General features: G+C 36.3%; 1 protein-coding gene across 12 annotated transcripts in view; it reads right to left on the reverse strand.

Annotated features, from left to right (window-relative positions):
- Positions 1–16,944, reverse strand: part of OXR1 (oxidation resistance 1) — a 380,712-nt gene that overhangs the window by 15,638 nt on the left and 348,130 nt on the right. For 5 of the 12 annotated variants that reach the window (XM_079902313.1, XM_079902319.1, XM_079902315.1 and 2 more), the window contains 6 exons: positions 15,678–15,758; positions 13,613–13,738; positions 12,678–12,830; positions 6,514–6,609; positions 5,034–5,107; positions 784–2,675 (listed from right to left, as the gene is read on the reverse strand). In XM_079902313.1, coding sequence (XP_079758439.1) covers positions 2,540–2,675; positions 5,034–5,107; positions 6,514–6,609; positions 12,678–12,830; positions 13,613–13,738; positions 15,678–15,758 — 666 coding nt within the window. In that variant the 3' untranslated portion in view covers positions 784–2,539. The other 7 variants (XR_013824711.1, XR_013824712.1, XM_079902318.1 and 4 more) reach the window with 5 other exon arrangements.

A 16,944-nucleotide genomic window follows, 5' to 3' on the forward strand; every position in this document is an offset into this window, starting at 1 on the left:
CCTGCCCCCAATCTGTTCTCTAGTTTCTCATATTATACTATAATAAGTTCCACAACTAACCTAACTTCCCTATCTGCTGCTTGTTTCTACTCTTTGTACATCACCCATCTCGATGAATAATATATTCCTAACAAAAAAACCTGAGAGCTATCCTTAACTCTTTCTGACATCCAATTAATAACCATATCTTGTTAATCCTAATTCCTAAATCTGTTTCAAATCCATGCCTCCTTTCTTATCACTATTGCTACTATTCTCGTTCAGATCTCAACATTTTCGCTCTGGACTTTTCAACAGTCTTATTAGTGTCCTTGTCTCTAATTTGTTTCTCTACTAATCTACTTTTCACAGACATCTTTCTAAAGTGGAAATCTGATCATAACATTCTTGCACTCAAATTTTCTTAATCGCTCCTATGAGATTAAAAAAAATCTAAATTTTTTGACACTGCACAACAACAGAGCTCTTTATGAAATTAGTCTTACCTTGCTATGCACTCCCCACCAAGAAAACGAGGGACATAATTTAAAAATAACAAATGACTTACATTTCCTCATGTGCCAAGTACCCAAGTACATCCCCATTTTTTAAACTGTGCTGTTCCCTCTGTTTGAATGCATCCTTCCATCATTATTACTATTACCACCACCACACCACCACCATAGCTCCTAGAACCATTTTTCACATAGAAAAGACAGTAGTACATTTAATCAGACTTCTTAAATATAAAAATAACTTGATTATTCAATAAATCCAAACTCAAATTTATATTTATGTATTTAATTTTATTTGGTATACACCACTATGACCTTATTGTAATTGAAATCCAATACAGGATTTTTTTATGATTAGTCAACTCCACAAAGACAATAATACTGCTGTGGAAGACCAAAGGGGGAAAGAAACTGATATATTTATTTACAGTTCCCTATATTGTAAACATTTAATCTATACACTGGTAGTAACTTTTAATGAGAGCTTTACATAAACAAGGAAACGATGCCCTGTATTTCTATTCATATTCGGCAATAGCATATTAAATAGATTATCAGATTTTCTTTTTCATTAGCATTATGCTTTCTTTAGATAATTATCTAAACTTTCAAAAGATCTAAATATATCCAAGTACTATACAACTAAATCTACTTAAGCCAACATATTTGGCTTATAATTTCATTTTTAGAATAATTTAAAGTGCTATAAGCAACCTGGCAATCAACACTTTCTATAAGAACAAAACTACCTTTAAACATTAATTTACAAGATAATATACAATGTTTACCTGGAATAGCTGAAATTTCAGCACAAGGTCACTGTCACATGTATAACGGCAGGTTTTTTTGCATTACATGAAGCTTTGAAATTAACTGATGAATTATTGCCGCAATGGCTTATTACTGGTTTCCTACAAAAGAGGATAAGAACTACTGATATATTTTATCTTTTCTTTTTTTGAGGTCACTTGACAGTAAGTTTGCATATTCAACAAGTCTACTGAGTTACAATATTCTACTATAATCATTGCCCTTTTATAACAGCAAATGCTAATGGTGATTAATAACATATACCACTCAAAAAAAATCACAAGGTTTTTTTTTTTTTTCTTTTGAACAGGAACCTTATTTTCGGAGTTGGTGTGCAACAAGGCTAAAACAACAGAACTATAAAACAGTATACCTGACACAATATGTTGACAAAATATGCATCTGTCTCTTAGTTTTTGTAGTTATGATAATGCCCTGCTAAGCTACAAATATGTAAATAGTATATTTTCTTGCTTGATATATTAAATTCAGTAGAATCATCAAGTTCTCATTCTCCTCTGTCACTTTATAACTCTTTATCAGATAATTCAACAATGAAAGCATATGCCCAAACCCGCAGATCATGTGCACTGTGGTCTATTACAATCAGAATTTTCCTCAAATTTCATTTTTATTAAAATGAAATTGAGAATACAGGCAAAATTAATAAAGAGAATGTTGTACTGTGAATTAAAACTAGAACTCAGTGGTCTATGAAGTATGCATTGTTTTGGCATGTGTTTTTTCCTTTATAAGAATAACTAAGTGGAGCATGTCGAAAAGTCACCTGTGCCAACCTCACAGATACAGCAGTACCTGGTCTTCATTCCCTCAATATCCCAGGTTAGACTACTCTACTAAAACAATCAATATAGTTTAAAAAATAATAAACCAAAATAGGTTCAACAAAAGAGCACCATCCTATTAGGAGACTGAGAAAACATGGATTATAGATGAGGTGGTCACTATGATCAAAATGCTACCAAAATTCTGACAAAACCTAAGCTGTTACACTGCAGGGACCCACGCCATGGTCTAACCCTAAAGACCTCTGGGACAGAAACATGATTTTAAAAATAAATTCCAAAATTATAGCTGTAAGAAGTGGTGATATGAACTATTTTTAAAGCATGAGTTACATGTTACATTGTATTGCTTCTTGAACTTTCCAAACAATGCTTGTTTGTCCATGTCAGGTTTGGGCCATTATCCTGCTAAGAGAGAGAGCATTATATTCATTCAAAAGCCCAGATTTCAATGTCTTGGATAAAGAAGTCTTCCTTCTTAGAAAGTGTATGATTTCCAAATGTTTTACAAGAATGGCTTCTTCCATGGTAGAGATCTCCATCAAGCCACAGGGCAAATTCTCCCCTGTAATACATAGAAGAAAATAGTTCTAACAAAAATCTTTTAATACTTATGCCCTAAGTTGTAAAAGAATAATTGCAGAGGTTGTAAAATATTAATTTAATGAGACATTTCAATATTCAACAACTCTAAAAATTTTTTTCAAAACCATTCCCTACTCCTTTCCACACAAAGTGGCACAAGGCAACTTTGTTTTGTTCATATCCCATTATAAAATCACTTAACATATAGATCAAGGAGTAAGATGAACCCTCTAAAATTATAGAATTAGCTTTTGAGGCAGGTACTACTCTGTTATTCTTTGTCTGGTATTATGAATTTCTCTTTGCTGTTTGGTTTTAATATATTTAACATGAGTTTCTTAGAGACATGAAAACTCCCTATCATCTAAAATAAAATGTGTGGTTAATGTTAACGGTTCACTCTCTTTTTCTTTTCTTTGCGGTACGCGGGCCTCTCACTGTTGTGGCCTCTCCCGTTGCGGAGTACAGGCTCCGGAGGCGCAGGCTCAGCGGCCATGGCTCACGGGCCCAGCCGCTCCGCGGCACGTGGGATCCTCCCGGACCAGGGCACGAACCCGTGTCCCCTGCATCGGCAGGCAGCCTCTCAACCACTGCGCCACCAGGGAAGCCCAAGGGTTCAATCTCTAACTCACCGCTGAGGAAACTTTAGACTTGAGTTGTTCAAGGTCCCACATGTGATTTATGTTGAAGCTGGAATTTGAATCAGGTCTATCTGACTCCAAAGCCTATATTCAGTCCATCACATGATTTTGATTTCTTTGGGGCTCCTGTTTGGAATTCTGGAATATCAAGTCCTTATAGCTCCCATTTTCTGAGACTGTACTCACCTTCAAAGACTGTAAACTTGTCTAATTTGTTATCAACTGACCCAATGGTGAGTTTAGCTGCTGGAATCATGTTGCATCATTAACACTAAGTTGCAGCAAATATCTAATGACATTGTGTACATTACTTTCAAAGACTAAAGGCACCCTTAATAGCTTGACATTATAAGCCACTTGCTTGTGAGGCTTTCCTGGAGAGCTAACTGAATCACATGTAAGACCACCATTGGAGTAGGGACGAATGACTCTGTCTTCTCCCCAAACAAAAAAGGTGTAATTGGAACATATAAACATTATAAGCGAATTCCAACAACTAAAAATAACATGGTTTTTAGTTACCTGGTTACGTCCTTCAGAGAAGGCTATCATAACCATGGTTAATTTTTAATCACTGAAATCATGTCTTCCAAATACCTATCTATAGAGAAGTTGTAAGAGAATGTGCTAGAATCACTCAGGATGATGACTATTCAGGCTAACAAGATTCTGTGACCTGAACGAATTATTATTATATATCCTGAAATGTGGGAAACAAGTAACACGTCTATAAATTTAGGAATTATTTAGCATACATTATTCCGATCCTGAAGGATAGAGAGAAATAACAAATGAAGGAAGTTGTGTTTGCTAAGGGCTAGTTGAGGAGTCTAGGCTAGGAGGCAGTAGAGCAAGCTACCCCCAAATACCATGAAGACTAAATGAAGTTGGAATACCAGAACAAAAAAACAAAGTTTCTCACAATGCTTGCTATGCCAAAAGAATCAAATCAAACTGCTGATTACTCATACTGTTAAAAAAAAAAGAAAACAAGCCCTGAAAATCGGGGGTGGGGGTGTCAGTAACATTTTTAACAGGAAAACAGATTTCTATTGTCTAAAATATCAATCCAAATAGTCTCCAGGGTAGAATAACATGAAAAATTTTAGACCTTTTTTATAAATTGAGAGAAAGAACATATCACCATGGTTTTCTGAAAATCTGAGAAGTTCTAAGGGATTAGTGTATTTCTCTTTCAACTATCAAGAAGTCACTAGACTTTAAAAGAAGGGTTTTAATCAAAAGGGTTAATCAAAGGGGAATCAATTAAACAGCATTTTGAGATGAGTAGTATTCTACCAAGAGTTTCAAATACTACACTCAAGCACCTTCTTGCAAATATTATACTTTCTTAGTCATAATATATAAATTAGGATTCCAATGTCAAAACTTTCCAAAGATAGCTGATTTTATAAATAACACAAATGAATTTTTTTTTTTTTTTTTCGGTACGTGGGCCTCTCACTGTTGTGGCCTCTCCCGTTGCGGAGCACAGGCTCTGGACGCACAGGCTCAGTGGCCATGGCTCACGGGCCCAGCCATTCTGCGGCATGTGGGATCCTCCCGGACCGAGGCACGAACCCGTTTCCCCAGCATCGGCAGGCGGACTCTCAAGCACTGCGCCACCAGGGAAGCCCCACAAATGAATTTTTAAAGTTTCTTTCAAAATCTCACAGTCAAATGTTCAAGAGACTTACCCTCCACCACCAAAAGCTAGTGAATCCATGTCTCCTTTGATAAAAAACATATTATCTCCTGTCCACTTAAAGACCTACAAAAATGACAAAAGCTTTAAATATGTAGATGAAAATATCACTACGTGAATTTCTCTTTTCTGACTACAAGAGTTCAATGGTTAATGAGAAAAGTTAAAGAAAGTAGAAAATTACTTAAAAACTGAGTAGATGTCATTAACTTTTATTTTAGCATCAAATATAAATGAACATTAATTTGATAATGTTTTAACATTTTGGTATAGGGCCAAGGTCTTTTCTTTGGGTATGAATTTGCCTATCATTATTCTCACAGAAGCCTATAGCACGTGTTTATGCTTTCCAGTTTCAATTTCTTTAAAGAGGAGTGAACATAAAAACACTTCAGACATTCAAGGGTAAAACTTTTAGATGTTAATATTCTTAAATATTTTTAAACTTTCATGCAAGTTCTACCTAAACCTAATACAACATCAATTTATAGCCCCTCACCTTTATAAAAATTTTCCAAAGTATTCATTACAGTTTTCAATAAAATACACTTTAGCACTCACTTTTTCATATACATATAACATTTGTTTAATTACATTATTAGTTACCAGGTAGAAACAGCATCATAAAAAAGGACTGGAAACAAGTATAACTGAAACTTCAAAAATCTGTAACAACTACAAGCTTCCAGGTAGCTGTAGGCATCAGTTGATATGTTTTATGGAAGGAATGGAAAGCACTAGTTAATCTGGTGAGCCACTTAAACCCAAATTTGTTAAGAGAGTTCACTCCTATTATGTTATCAAATCCTATTTTGTTCATTATAGAAACTGTTCCTAAAGACAATTTTTTAAAAAACCAACTGTGTTGATCCCTATTTTCAAGGTTATAATTTCATCTCTTAGGTACTGTCTGACATGCTGAACCTGACTGTACCAGAGACTCTGAGATTGCACTCAATGCTTTAAACAGTTACACATTCACTAAAATGCATGTATTAAATTTCAGATCTCATTGGCATTAGAATGTATCTAATTTTAGTCAAGTCACAATAAAGAAAATGAAATCAGGTAATCACTGTTGATTTAACCCCAAATAATTTGTTTTTTAAATTTTCAAGACTGACATCATTAAACTTAGTCATTAAAAGTTTCTAGAAATTTTACAAAGATAAACAAAACAGTAATAATGACGTATACTCCTTACTGAGTCCATGATGTCTTTCTGGTACCACACCAAGTGTTACACGTATATGATTCTCATTTAATTTTTAAACAACCTTGTTACATTTTATGATCCCCATTCTAACCACAGGAAAGTTGAAGCTCACAATGGTCAAAAAAGTGCTTGGTTATCAGTTAGTAAAAGGCAGAGATTGAGAGTCAAATGCAAGTATGCAGGACTCCAAAGTGAATGTTCTATTCAAGATGACACCTCTTCACAAACTGAATATAATTGGAATAAGTGTTCTTACCTCAAATTGTGGACAGAATGTAAAAACAAAGGTCTCTCCAGTACCATAAAAGCCATCACTTACTTTAAATGGCTCAGACGCCAATGCACCAAAAACCTAAGGATAAAAAAGGCACGTTCAATGACATGACTATTAATTTGTTTCGGTAAGCACTGCCGCAGTATATATGTTTAAGTAAAATGCAAAAAGTTTAATCTAGCATAGTTTTGTCTACTTGTACTTAAGAAGTGAAACATGACCAGTTGTCACACAATTCATATTATTGTCAGGTACAAAGCATATCAGTTTCTCAGTGGGAAAAAACCAGATTTTTCCTAGTTTTGAAATCTTAAAAACATGTCTATTATAACAAAAAGATAATCTAAAAAAGTGGTAGCCACATTTCAGCATGACAATGTACACACAGTGAGGACAACATGCTGTTGTGGTACTATAGCACTTACGACAGCAAAAACCCCTCAGTATGGGTAAACATTCTACTACTAAAAAGGCATGCCAGTTTCCTCTTCATTAGACAGTAAATTCCATGAGGACAGAACTTCAGTCTGAATTGTTTGGTCCTGTAATGCCTTGCCTTTACACAGTACATGACACACAGTAGATACCCTAAAAAAAGGATGAATAAATGAACAAGAGGACTGGACAAGTCATTTCAATGTTGTGGGTCTAAGGTTCCAGATCACGAAATGGCAAAGTAGAGTTCGATGATCTCTACAGTCACTATCTCTCCTGACATTCTACTTCCAGACTCAATTTTTAAAATAGACTTTTCTTATTGTAAGGTGTGTATGTACATATATATATATATATAATACTATCATACAGATCAATTTGGAATCATCACAAAGCAAAGTTCCATTCAACCTTCATGCAGACCTAGAAACAGGACATTACCAGCACCCCAGAAACTCTGTACCACCACCTCCACCTCCCAGAATGAAGCTATTAGGTCTGACAATAACAAAGACGTGTTTTGCCCATTTATGAACTTGCTGTTTCAGGAATAACCAAACCGTCTCTTCCTTATCTGGGGCTTTGTTCTTGGTCTCATCCTCACACAATTATCTTTATTTATTTTATAAATTTTATTTATTTATTTTTTAGCTATTTTTTTAAAAACATCTTTATTGGAGTATAATTGCCTTACAATGGTGTGTTAGTTTCTGCTGTATAACAAATTGAATCAGCTATACATATACATATATCCCCATATCTCCTCTCTCTTGCATCTCCCTCCTTCCCACCCTCCGTATCCCACACCTCTAGGTGGTCACAAAGCACTGAGCTGATCTCCCTGTGCTATGTGGCTGCTTCCCACTAGCTAGCTATTTTACATTTGGTAGTGTGTATATGTCCATGCCACTCTCTCACTTCATCCCAGCCTACCCTTCCCCCTCCCCGTGTCCTCAAGTCCATTCTCTACATCTGCATCTTTATTCCTGTCCTGCCACTAGGTTCTTCAGAACCATTTTTTCTTCTTCTTTTTTTTTACATTCCGTATATATGTGTTAGCATATGGTATTTGTTTTTCTCTTTCTGATTTAGTTCACTCTGTATGACAGTCTCTACGTCCCTCCACCTCACTACAAATAACACAATTTTGTTTCTTTTTATGGCTGAGTAATATTCCATTGTATATATGTGCCACATCTTCTTTATCCATTCATCTGTCAATGGACACTCAGTTTGCTTCCAAGCCCTGGCTATTGTAAACAGAGCTGCAATGAACATTGTGGTACCTGTCTCTTGAGTTATGGTTTTCTCAGGGTATATGCCCAGTAGTGGGATTGCTGGGTTGTAATGGTATCTCTATGTTTAGTTTTTTTAAGGAACCTCCATGTGGTTCTCCATAGTGGCTGTATCAATTTACATTCCCACCAACAGTGCAAGAGAGTTCCCTTTTCTCCACACCCTCTCCAGCAATTATTGTCTGTAACTGATATCTAGTCTCATAGTGTTGTGGTCAGAAAAGATACTTGATACGATTTCAATTTTCTTAAATTTACCAAGGCTTGATTTGTGACCCAACATATGATCTCTCTTAGAGAATGTCCATGAGCACTTGAGAAGAAAGTGTATTGTGCTGTTTTTGGATCGAATGTCCTATAAATATCAATTAAGTCCATCTTGTTTAATGTATCATTTAAAGCTTGTGCTTCCTTATTTATTTCCATTTTGGATGACGTGTCCATTGGTGAAAGTGAGGTGTTAAAGTCCCTTGCTATGACTGTGTTACTGCTGATCACCCCTTTTATGGCTGTTAGCATTTGCCTTATGTATTGAGGTGCTCCTATGTTGGGTGCATAAATATTTACAATTGTTATATCTTCTTCTTGGATTGATCCCTTGATCATTATGTAGTGTCCTTCTTTGTCTCATGTCATAGTCTTTGTTTTAAAGTATATTTTGTCTGATATGAGAATTGCTACTCCAGCTTTCTTTTGATTTTCATTTGCATGGAATATCTTTTTCCATCCCCTCACTTTCAGTCTGTATGTGTCCCTAGGTCTGAAGTGGGTCTCTTGTAGACAGCATATATACGGGTTTTGTTTTTGTATGCGTTCAGCCAGTCTATGTCTTTTGGTTGAAGCATTTAATCCATTTACATTTAAGGTGGTTATCGATATGTATGTTCCTATTACCATTTCCTTAATTGTTTTGGGTCTGTTATTGTAGGTGTTTTCCTTCTCTTGTGTTTCCTGCCTAAAGAAGTTCCTTTAGCATTTGTTGTAAAGCTGGTTTGGTGGTGCTGAATTCTCTTAGCTTTTGCTTGTCTGTAAAGGTTTTAATTTCTCCATCGAATCTGAATGAAGTCCTTGCTGGGTAGAGTAATCTTGGTTGTAGGTTTTTCCCTTTCATCACTTTAAATATGTCCTGCCACTCCCTTCTGGCTTGCAGACTTTCTGCTGAAAGATCAGCTGTTAACCTTATGGGGATTCCCTTGTATGTTATTTGTTGCTTTTCCCTTGCTGCTTTCAATATTTTTCTTTGTATTTAATTTTTGATAGTTTGATTAATATGTGTCTTGTTGTGCTTCTCCTTGGTTTTATCCTGTATGGGACTCTCTGCGCTTCCTGGACTTGACTGTTTCCTTTCCTATATTAGGGAAGTTTTCAAGTATGATCTCTTTAAGTATCTTCTCAGCCCCTTTTTTTCCCTCTTCTTCTCTGGGACCCCTATAATTCAAATGTTGGTGCATTTAATATTGTCTCAAAAGTCTCTGAGACTGTTCTCAATTCTTTTAATTCTTTTTTCTTTATTCTGCTCTGCAGTAGTTATTTCCTCTGTTTTATCTTCCTGGTCACTTCTCCGTTCTTCTGCCTCAGTTATTCTGCTATTGATTCCTTCTAGAGAATTTTTAATTCCATTTACTGTTTTGTTTATCATTGTTTGTTTGCTCTTTAGTTCTTCTGGGTCCTTGTTAAACGTTTCTTGTATTTTCTCCATTCTATTTCCAAGATTTTGGATCATCTTTACTATCATTACTCGGAATTCCTTTCCAGGTGGACTGCCTATTTCCTCTTTATTTCTTTGGTCTGGTGGGGTTTTACCTTGCTGCTTCATCTGCTGTATATTTCTCTGTCTTCTCATTTTACTTAACTTACTGTGTTTGAGGTCTCCTTTTTGCAGCCTGCAGGTTCATAGTTCCCGTTATTTTTGGTGTCTGTCCCCAGTGGCTAAGGTTGGTTCAGTGGGTTGTGCAGGCTTCCTGGTGAAGGGGACTAATGCCTGTGTTCTTGTGGATGAGGCTGCATCCTGTCTTTCTGGTGGGCAGGACCGCATCAGGTGGTGTGTTTTGGGGTGTCTGTGAACTTGTTATTTTAGGCAGCCTCTCTGCTAATGGGTGGGGTTGTGTTCCTGTCTTGCTAGTTGTTTGGCATAGGGTGTCCAGCACTGTAGCCTGGTGGTCATTGAGTGGAGCTGGGTCTTCACGTTGAGATGGAGATCTCTGGGAGACCTTTCACCATCTGATATTACGTGGGGCTGGGAGGTCTCTGGTGGACCAATGTCCTGAACTCAGCTCTCTAACCTCAGAGGCTCAGGCCTGACACTTGGCCGGAGGACCAAGACCCTGTTAGCCACATGGCTCAGAAGAAAAGGGAGAAAAGAAAGAAAGAAAGAGAGAAAGACAGAAAAAAAATAAAGTTATTAAAATAAAAAATATATTATTAAAAATAAGAGTAATTAAAAAGAAAGAAAGAAAGAAAGAAGAGAGCAACCAAATCAAAAAAGAAATCCACCAATGATAACAAGTGCTAAAAACTATACTAAAAAAAACCAAAACAAAGCGAAAAAAGACAGACCCCTAGGTCAAATGGTAAAATCAAAGCTACACAGACAAAATAACACAAAGAAGCATATAAATACACACTCACGAAAGGAGAAAAGGAAAAAAGAATATATATATATAAAAGAAGAAAAAAGGAAGAGAGCACCAAATCAATAAACAAATCTACCAATGATAATAAGCTCTAAATACTAAACTAAGGTAAACATAAAAGCAGAAACAAATTAGATGCAGAAATCAAACCCCAAATCTACAGTTGCTCCCAAAGTCCACCTCATCAATTTTGGGACAATTCATTGCTTATTCAGGTATTCCACAATGCAGGGTATATCAATTTGATAGTGTAGATTTAATCCACTGCTCCTGAGGCTGCATGGAGAGATTTCCCTTTCTCTTCTTTGTTCGCACAGCTCCTGGGGTTCAGCTTTGGATATGGCTCTGCCTCTGTGTGTAGGTCGCCTGAGGGCATCTGTTCCCCACCCAGACAGGACGGGGTTAAAGTAGCAGCTGATGAGGGGGCTCTGGCTCACTCAGGCCAGGGGGGAGGGGAGGGTACGGAATGTGGGGCGAGCCTGCAGCGGCAGAGGCCAGCATGATGCAACAGCCTGAGGTACACTGTGTGCTCTCCTGGGGAAGTTGTCCCTGGATCACGGGACCCTGGTAGTGGTGGGCTGCACAGGCTCTCGGGAGAGGAGGTGTGGATAGTGACCTGTGCTTGCACACAGGCTTCTTGGTGGCTGCAGCAGCAGCCTCAGCATTTCATACCCGTCTCTGTGGTCTGCGCTGATAGCTGCATCTCGCACCCATCTCTGGAGCTCGTTTAGGCGGTGTTCTGAATCCCCTCTCCTTGTGCACCCCGAAACAAGGTCTCTTGACTCTTAGGCAGGTCCAGACTTTTTCCCAGACTCCCCTCCAGCTAGCTGTGGCGCATTAGTCCCCTTCAGGCTGTGTTCACGCAGCGAACCCCAGTCCTCTCCCTGGGGTCTGACCTCTGAAACCAGAGCCTCAGCTCCCAGCCCCCACCCGCCCTGGCCGGTGAGCAGACAAGCCTCTCAGGCTGGTGAGTGCTGGTTGGCCGCAATGCTCTGTGCGGGAATCTCTCCGCTGTGCCCTCTGCACCCCTGTTGCTGTGCTCTCCTCCGTGTCTCTGAAGCTTCCCCCACCCACCTGCCGTCTCCGCCAGTGAAGGGGCTTCCTAGTGTGTGGAAACTTTTCCTCCTTCACAGCTCCCTCCCAGAGGTGCAGGTCCCGTCCCTATTCTTTTGTCTATGTTTTTTTTTTTTTCTTTTGCCCTACTCAGGTACCTGGTGAGTTTCTTGCCTTTTGGGAGGTCTGAGGTCTTCTGCCAGAATTCAGTAGGTGTTCTGTAGGAGCTGTTCCTCATGTAGATGTATTTTTGATTTATTTGTGGGGAGGAAGGTGATCTCCACGTCTTACTCCTCTGCCATCTAGAAGCTATCTCTCACAATTATCTTTAACTTTCTAAAATTTACCCACATTTCAAGACTGTCAATTTCCACTACTTCCTGGAACCTCATTCTTATCTCCCTCAGATAGGAATGAACAATCTAAACACCCCTTTTACTTTTTACAGATTCTAACTATACTGGGCATATTTTGCTTGGCTTTAGAGATACTCACATACTTTAGTATTCTTTTCTACCAGACTGTAATTCCTTTGAAGGCAGGAACTGTTTAATTATTCATGCTCATATCTATACCTCTGTAGGACTCAGCATTGCCTTGCATATCAAAAGCACTCAATAATTACCAGTTAAACTTAATAAAATGTACTAATGAAAATTTTTATCAAAAGAATATGCTAACATTACTGTTACTACCATCTCTTAAAAGGTAAGGTTGTTATTTTTCATACCTGCCCATCACTGTCTTTAATCACCATCAGCACTGGAGTGTCTAAACCTGTCATTGTTCGATAAAGGGTCTTCAAGCTTGTACCATGCTTCCCAGTACCATAAACAAGAGTCCATGGATAGCCAATTGTTCTTGGTGGAAGATGCTTGGTAAGCTTTGAAAAATAAATTGTTAACACATACTCAATAGTTGCTTATTGTTAATCTGTACGATACTAATCCAGTTGGAATTTAATAGTACTTTATAAAATGCAGCCTACAAAAATAACAGTAGAAAATACCATTGTCAAAGATACTGAGATGCTTGAAGAATAACTGTACATTTCTTAGTATGAAATATTAATTGTTCATTAGGAAAAGAAACAGTCATACCAAACAATATACAGATTAGAATAGAGTCAAGAAACATGGATTACTTATTGTTTGCATCCTCTGTATCAAATTAACAAAAATATTTGATGAACTGTTAGCTTGATTATTAATAACCTCTCAAATCCAGAGGCAGACTATCAGAATTAGAAATCAAGCTTCAATATGTTATAACTGTATGGCTTTGAACATTTATGTAACCTCTCTGCACCCACGTTTCTTCACTTACAAAATGTGACAATAAGAGCATCCAACTCCTACAGGGGCTGCAACAACTACATTAGATTGCCCATATAAAGCAAGTAACTGGCACACAATAAGAAATTAAATACTGGCCATTATATTGTCTCACCTAAATTGCTACTGTTATTTATTTTAATGTCTGCTTACCCAAACCTCCTAATATCTTCTATTACAGCTAGCTGCTATATTTTGTTTACTTTCTCTGCATTGAAGACTAAGACTAGGAACAGCAGCCCTGCTTCTTCAGTTTTCAAAACAACTGAAAATAGGGTATTTTATTCTCATGGCACATACCCAGAAAGGCACATATGTGGGTAGGTCATACCTTTTCAATTTGATCTGGCAGTAAGAGTTCACTGGGATCACTTAGGTTTGGTCGAAAAGATTCAGATTCCAGGTCTGCTTTCACTGGAGTAACCTGCTTTGAATTTATATCTTCCCTTGTAGTAATCTAAAGAAGTAAACAGCAGCAACATATTAATACAGAACGGCAACCAACCTTCAAAAATTTTAGCCTTTTGAGAGAAATAAAACCTTATACCTTAAAAAAGGTGGCTAAAGCTTTAATTTAGGATTTTAGAATAGGCAAAAGATGCTCCATCTAATAACAATGGCATGTCCAATGCAGAAAAAGTTTTTTTATAAGCAGACATTTTTCTCATCTACTACATGAGGAAGGACAGGTATTGAATGATAAACTCCACATTTCTGGTAAAAAGAGGTAAGTTGCATGGAAACTTTAATTTTTCTGTTCAAGGGCAAAAAATGAGCCAGCTAGCTTGCTTTTTATCTGTGCTATTTAAAATATGTGAGAATATTTTTTCACGGTTAACATAAAATTTGCCAAAAGTAATTAAGAAAACTTCCTGGGTGCCAAAATTTTAATTTAAAAAATAGTACAAAAAAAAAGGATAATGTTTCATTGGTGTGCATGTGTATGTGAATTTATCTGCTTCACTGAAAAGGTTACCATTAGTTTTAGAAATGCCTTTTTAATTTTTACTTTCTAAACATGAAATTTTTTTATCTAGCTGAACCAAACAATACATTTAAAAGTTAACTTTTTCACAAATCTATTTTTAAATTAGAACAATTTGATGCACTAAAAAGTATGTATGCTTTTCTTGATGGAAATGATCTCACTGATATTCTTAAAATGATAAAATGTTGATTAAATCAAAACAAATTCTTATACAATTTATTCTGTTGGTACTTTTTCCTATTAATTTTATTTTCATATGTAAAATGGAATAATATTAGAAAATAAAATATATGAAACAACAGTGATATTCTTCAAGTGACAGAAACGTTGATTAACTTAAATTCCTGTACAATTTATTCTGTTGGCACTTTTTCATATTAATTTTATTTTTATATATAAAATGCAGTAATATTAGAAAATAAAATATATGAAATGAAACTTTTAATTTGGAAAACAGAATTCTATTGCAGCAGATAACTAAAATGCAGCAATTCTCGACGACTGTGATTCCACGCAGGAATGAAATCTTGCTAAATTTTGTTCCTTTAACAGATTTCTTACCAAACGTAAACAACATATATTTTCAACCAATACATGTTCTAGAACTGTATTGTTTTTTGATGAAAACTATATTAATTCTTTCACATCATCATCATGTTTTACCCTTATTTTGATGATGTGAAAGGTTAAAAAATATCCAAGGCAGCATGAGAAGCATTAAAAGAAAAGAAAAAAATTCAGGAGTTCTAGCAAAGCCATGAAAGCATATCTCATTAAGAAGAGGAAAACACACAATAATACACCAAGCTGAAAAATGAGGTCAAATATATAGTTCTTATTCCTGAAAAATCACAAAGATTATTTCACAGAATTTTAAACAATTTATCTAGTTGTAGTGCCTAATCTATACTATTCCAAAGTATTTCTAATACCAACCAGGAAAACCTAAGGAGAAAAACAATTCATCTCATTATGATATTTGATGTAGGGTTGATACAACTGAAATAGCCTTAAAGAAGAGAACCTTGCTATCCGTTAAATTTTAAAACATTTTCCCATAGTACATCTTTCGGATTCCATTTAGTAAAGATTCTACCTCAAACCCAAGACATTCTTCCAATGTAAAATGAAAACCCCTCATCAATCTAAGAAATACAGTACTGAGAACAGTTCTAAAATAACAGAAAATTCCTCTGAACATTTTTCAAATGAAAAGATGCCAGAAAAGAAAGTCCTACAGCTCTTCAAGGCAATACTGTACTCTTTAATACAAAAGGAATTTTCTGATGGCGTATTTTAGTGCTGCAGTCAAAACGAATCCTTCAAAAAAGAGATTTGCCCTGACAAAAGACACTGAAAACAGGGAATATTCAATCTCTGGAGGGGTTTAAACTACTGAAGGGGGCACCTGGAGACGTCTGCAGAGTGTGCGCAGTTCTTCAGTATTTAGAGCATCGATCCTGCGGTGATACTCAGCCACTGACACTACCTGAATATGGAGACAGGAAGACAATAATTCCACTGACAGTTGAGAAAAACAGCCAAAACAAAACAAAAATTGGAGAAATTTAAATGGGAAAGAGAACTGTAATCAGGATTTCTTTCCCCACTCCATGCTGAAAATCCAAGAGATTTATATATTAAACTACGGTGACATACACATGAATGAATTTAACTTATTAACTACTACATCCAACTAACTACTAGTACACAACTTAAGGTTTATTTATAACTACTAGTACACAACTTAAGTTTCATATAGACAGAATTTGACTGAATAAATAGAATTACAGTCCTTTATAAAAGAAACACTATATAAAACATAACATGCTTTGCTAATATCAAAGATAACATCTAAAATCTAACTGTCTTGCAGTTTACAAAGAAAATGGTAGTTTCAACTCTCCCCTTCGAATCAGTTTTAACTCAAAGGTTACATCCTAATGGCAATGCTGGAAAAATTTCTTCTAGGCAAAGGTAACAAACGTACCCGTGCTATATGATCTGTATCAGAACAGAGAAGTGGGGGAGCAAGAAAAAGATATGAAGTACATTTTAAAACCTAAGACAGTAAGAAAAATAAGCTCCAGAAATAGAAAATTAGATTTTTAAAAGCATATCTAATAGCACTCTCAGGCATGTCCACTTAGTCTTTCTAAATGATCCTAAACTGAAAGTTTTTGCCTTTCCTCTACAGTAACTCTTTGTAGTTGGTACTGTAGCAGTTATTTGTGACTAAAATGTAATGACCTTCCTACATTCTAAATTTCTAAGGGAAATTCTATATCTTCTATAATTGTCTAGACCAGTCTCTTGTACGGTGCTGAATTTGAAAGCCATGTCTGACAGATAAATATTATTATAAAAAGCCCATGAAAACAGACAAGTTTCCTCAGACTGACACAACAGCTACAGCTTTTTCAGATCGTGACATAATTCCCAAAACAGTAAGCATAATATAGTGAACTCTGGTGGTGCTATAAATGTGTGTTGAATTCTCCTGACCTATGACAAATTCCTCTTGTGATCAATCAATTATGTGTAGAGGTTCTGGTCACAAAATGCAGTTAAACCAACTGACCCATAAAAGGTTTAGATTTTTAAACTAACCTAGGTTTTAAAAGGTTCTTGTTCCAGTCAACTAAAACGCATTAGCTACTTCTATGAAGAGCTGT

Source organism: Stenella coeruleoalba (assembly GCF_951394435.1).
Source record: "Stenella coeruleoalba genome assembly, chromosome: 17".
Classification (NCBI taxonomy): domain Eukaryota; kingdom Metazoa; phylum Chordata; class Mammalia; order Artiodactyla; family Delphinidae; genus Stenella; species Stenella coeruleoalba.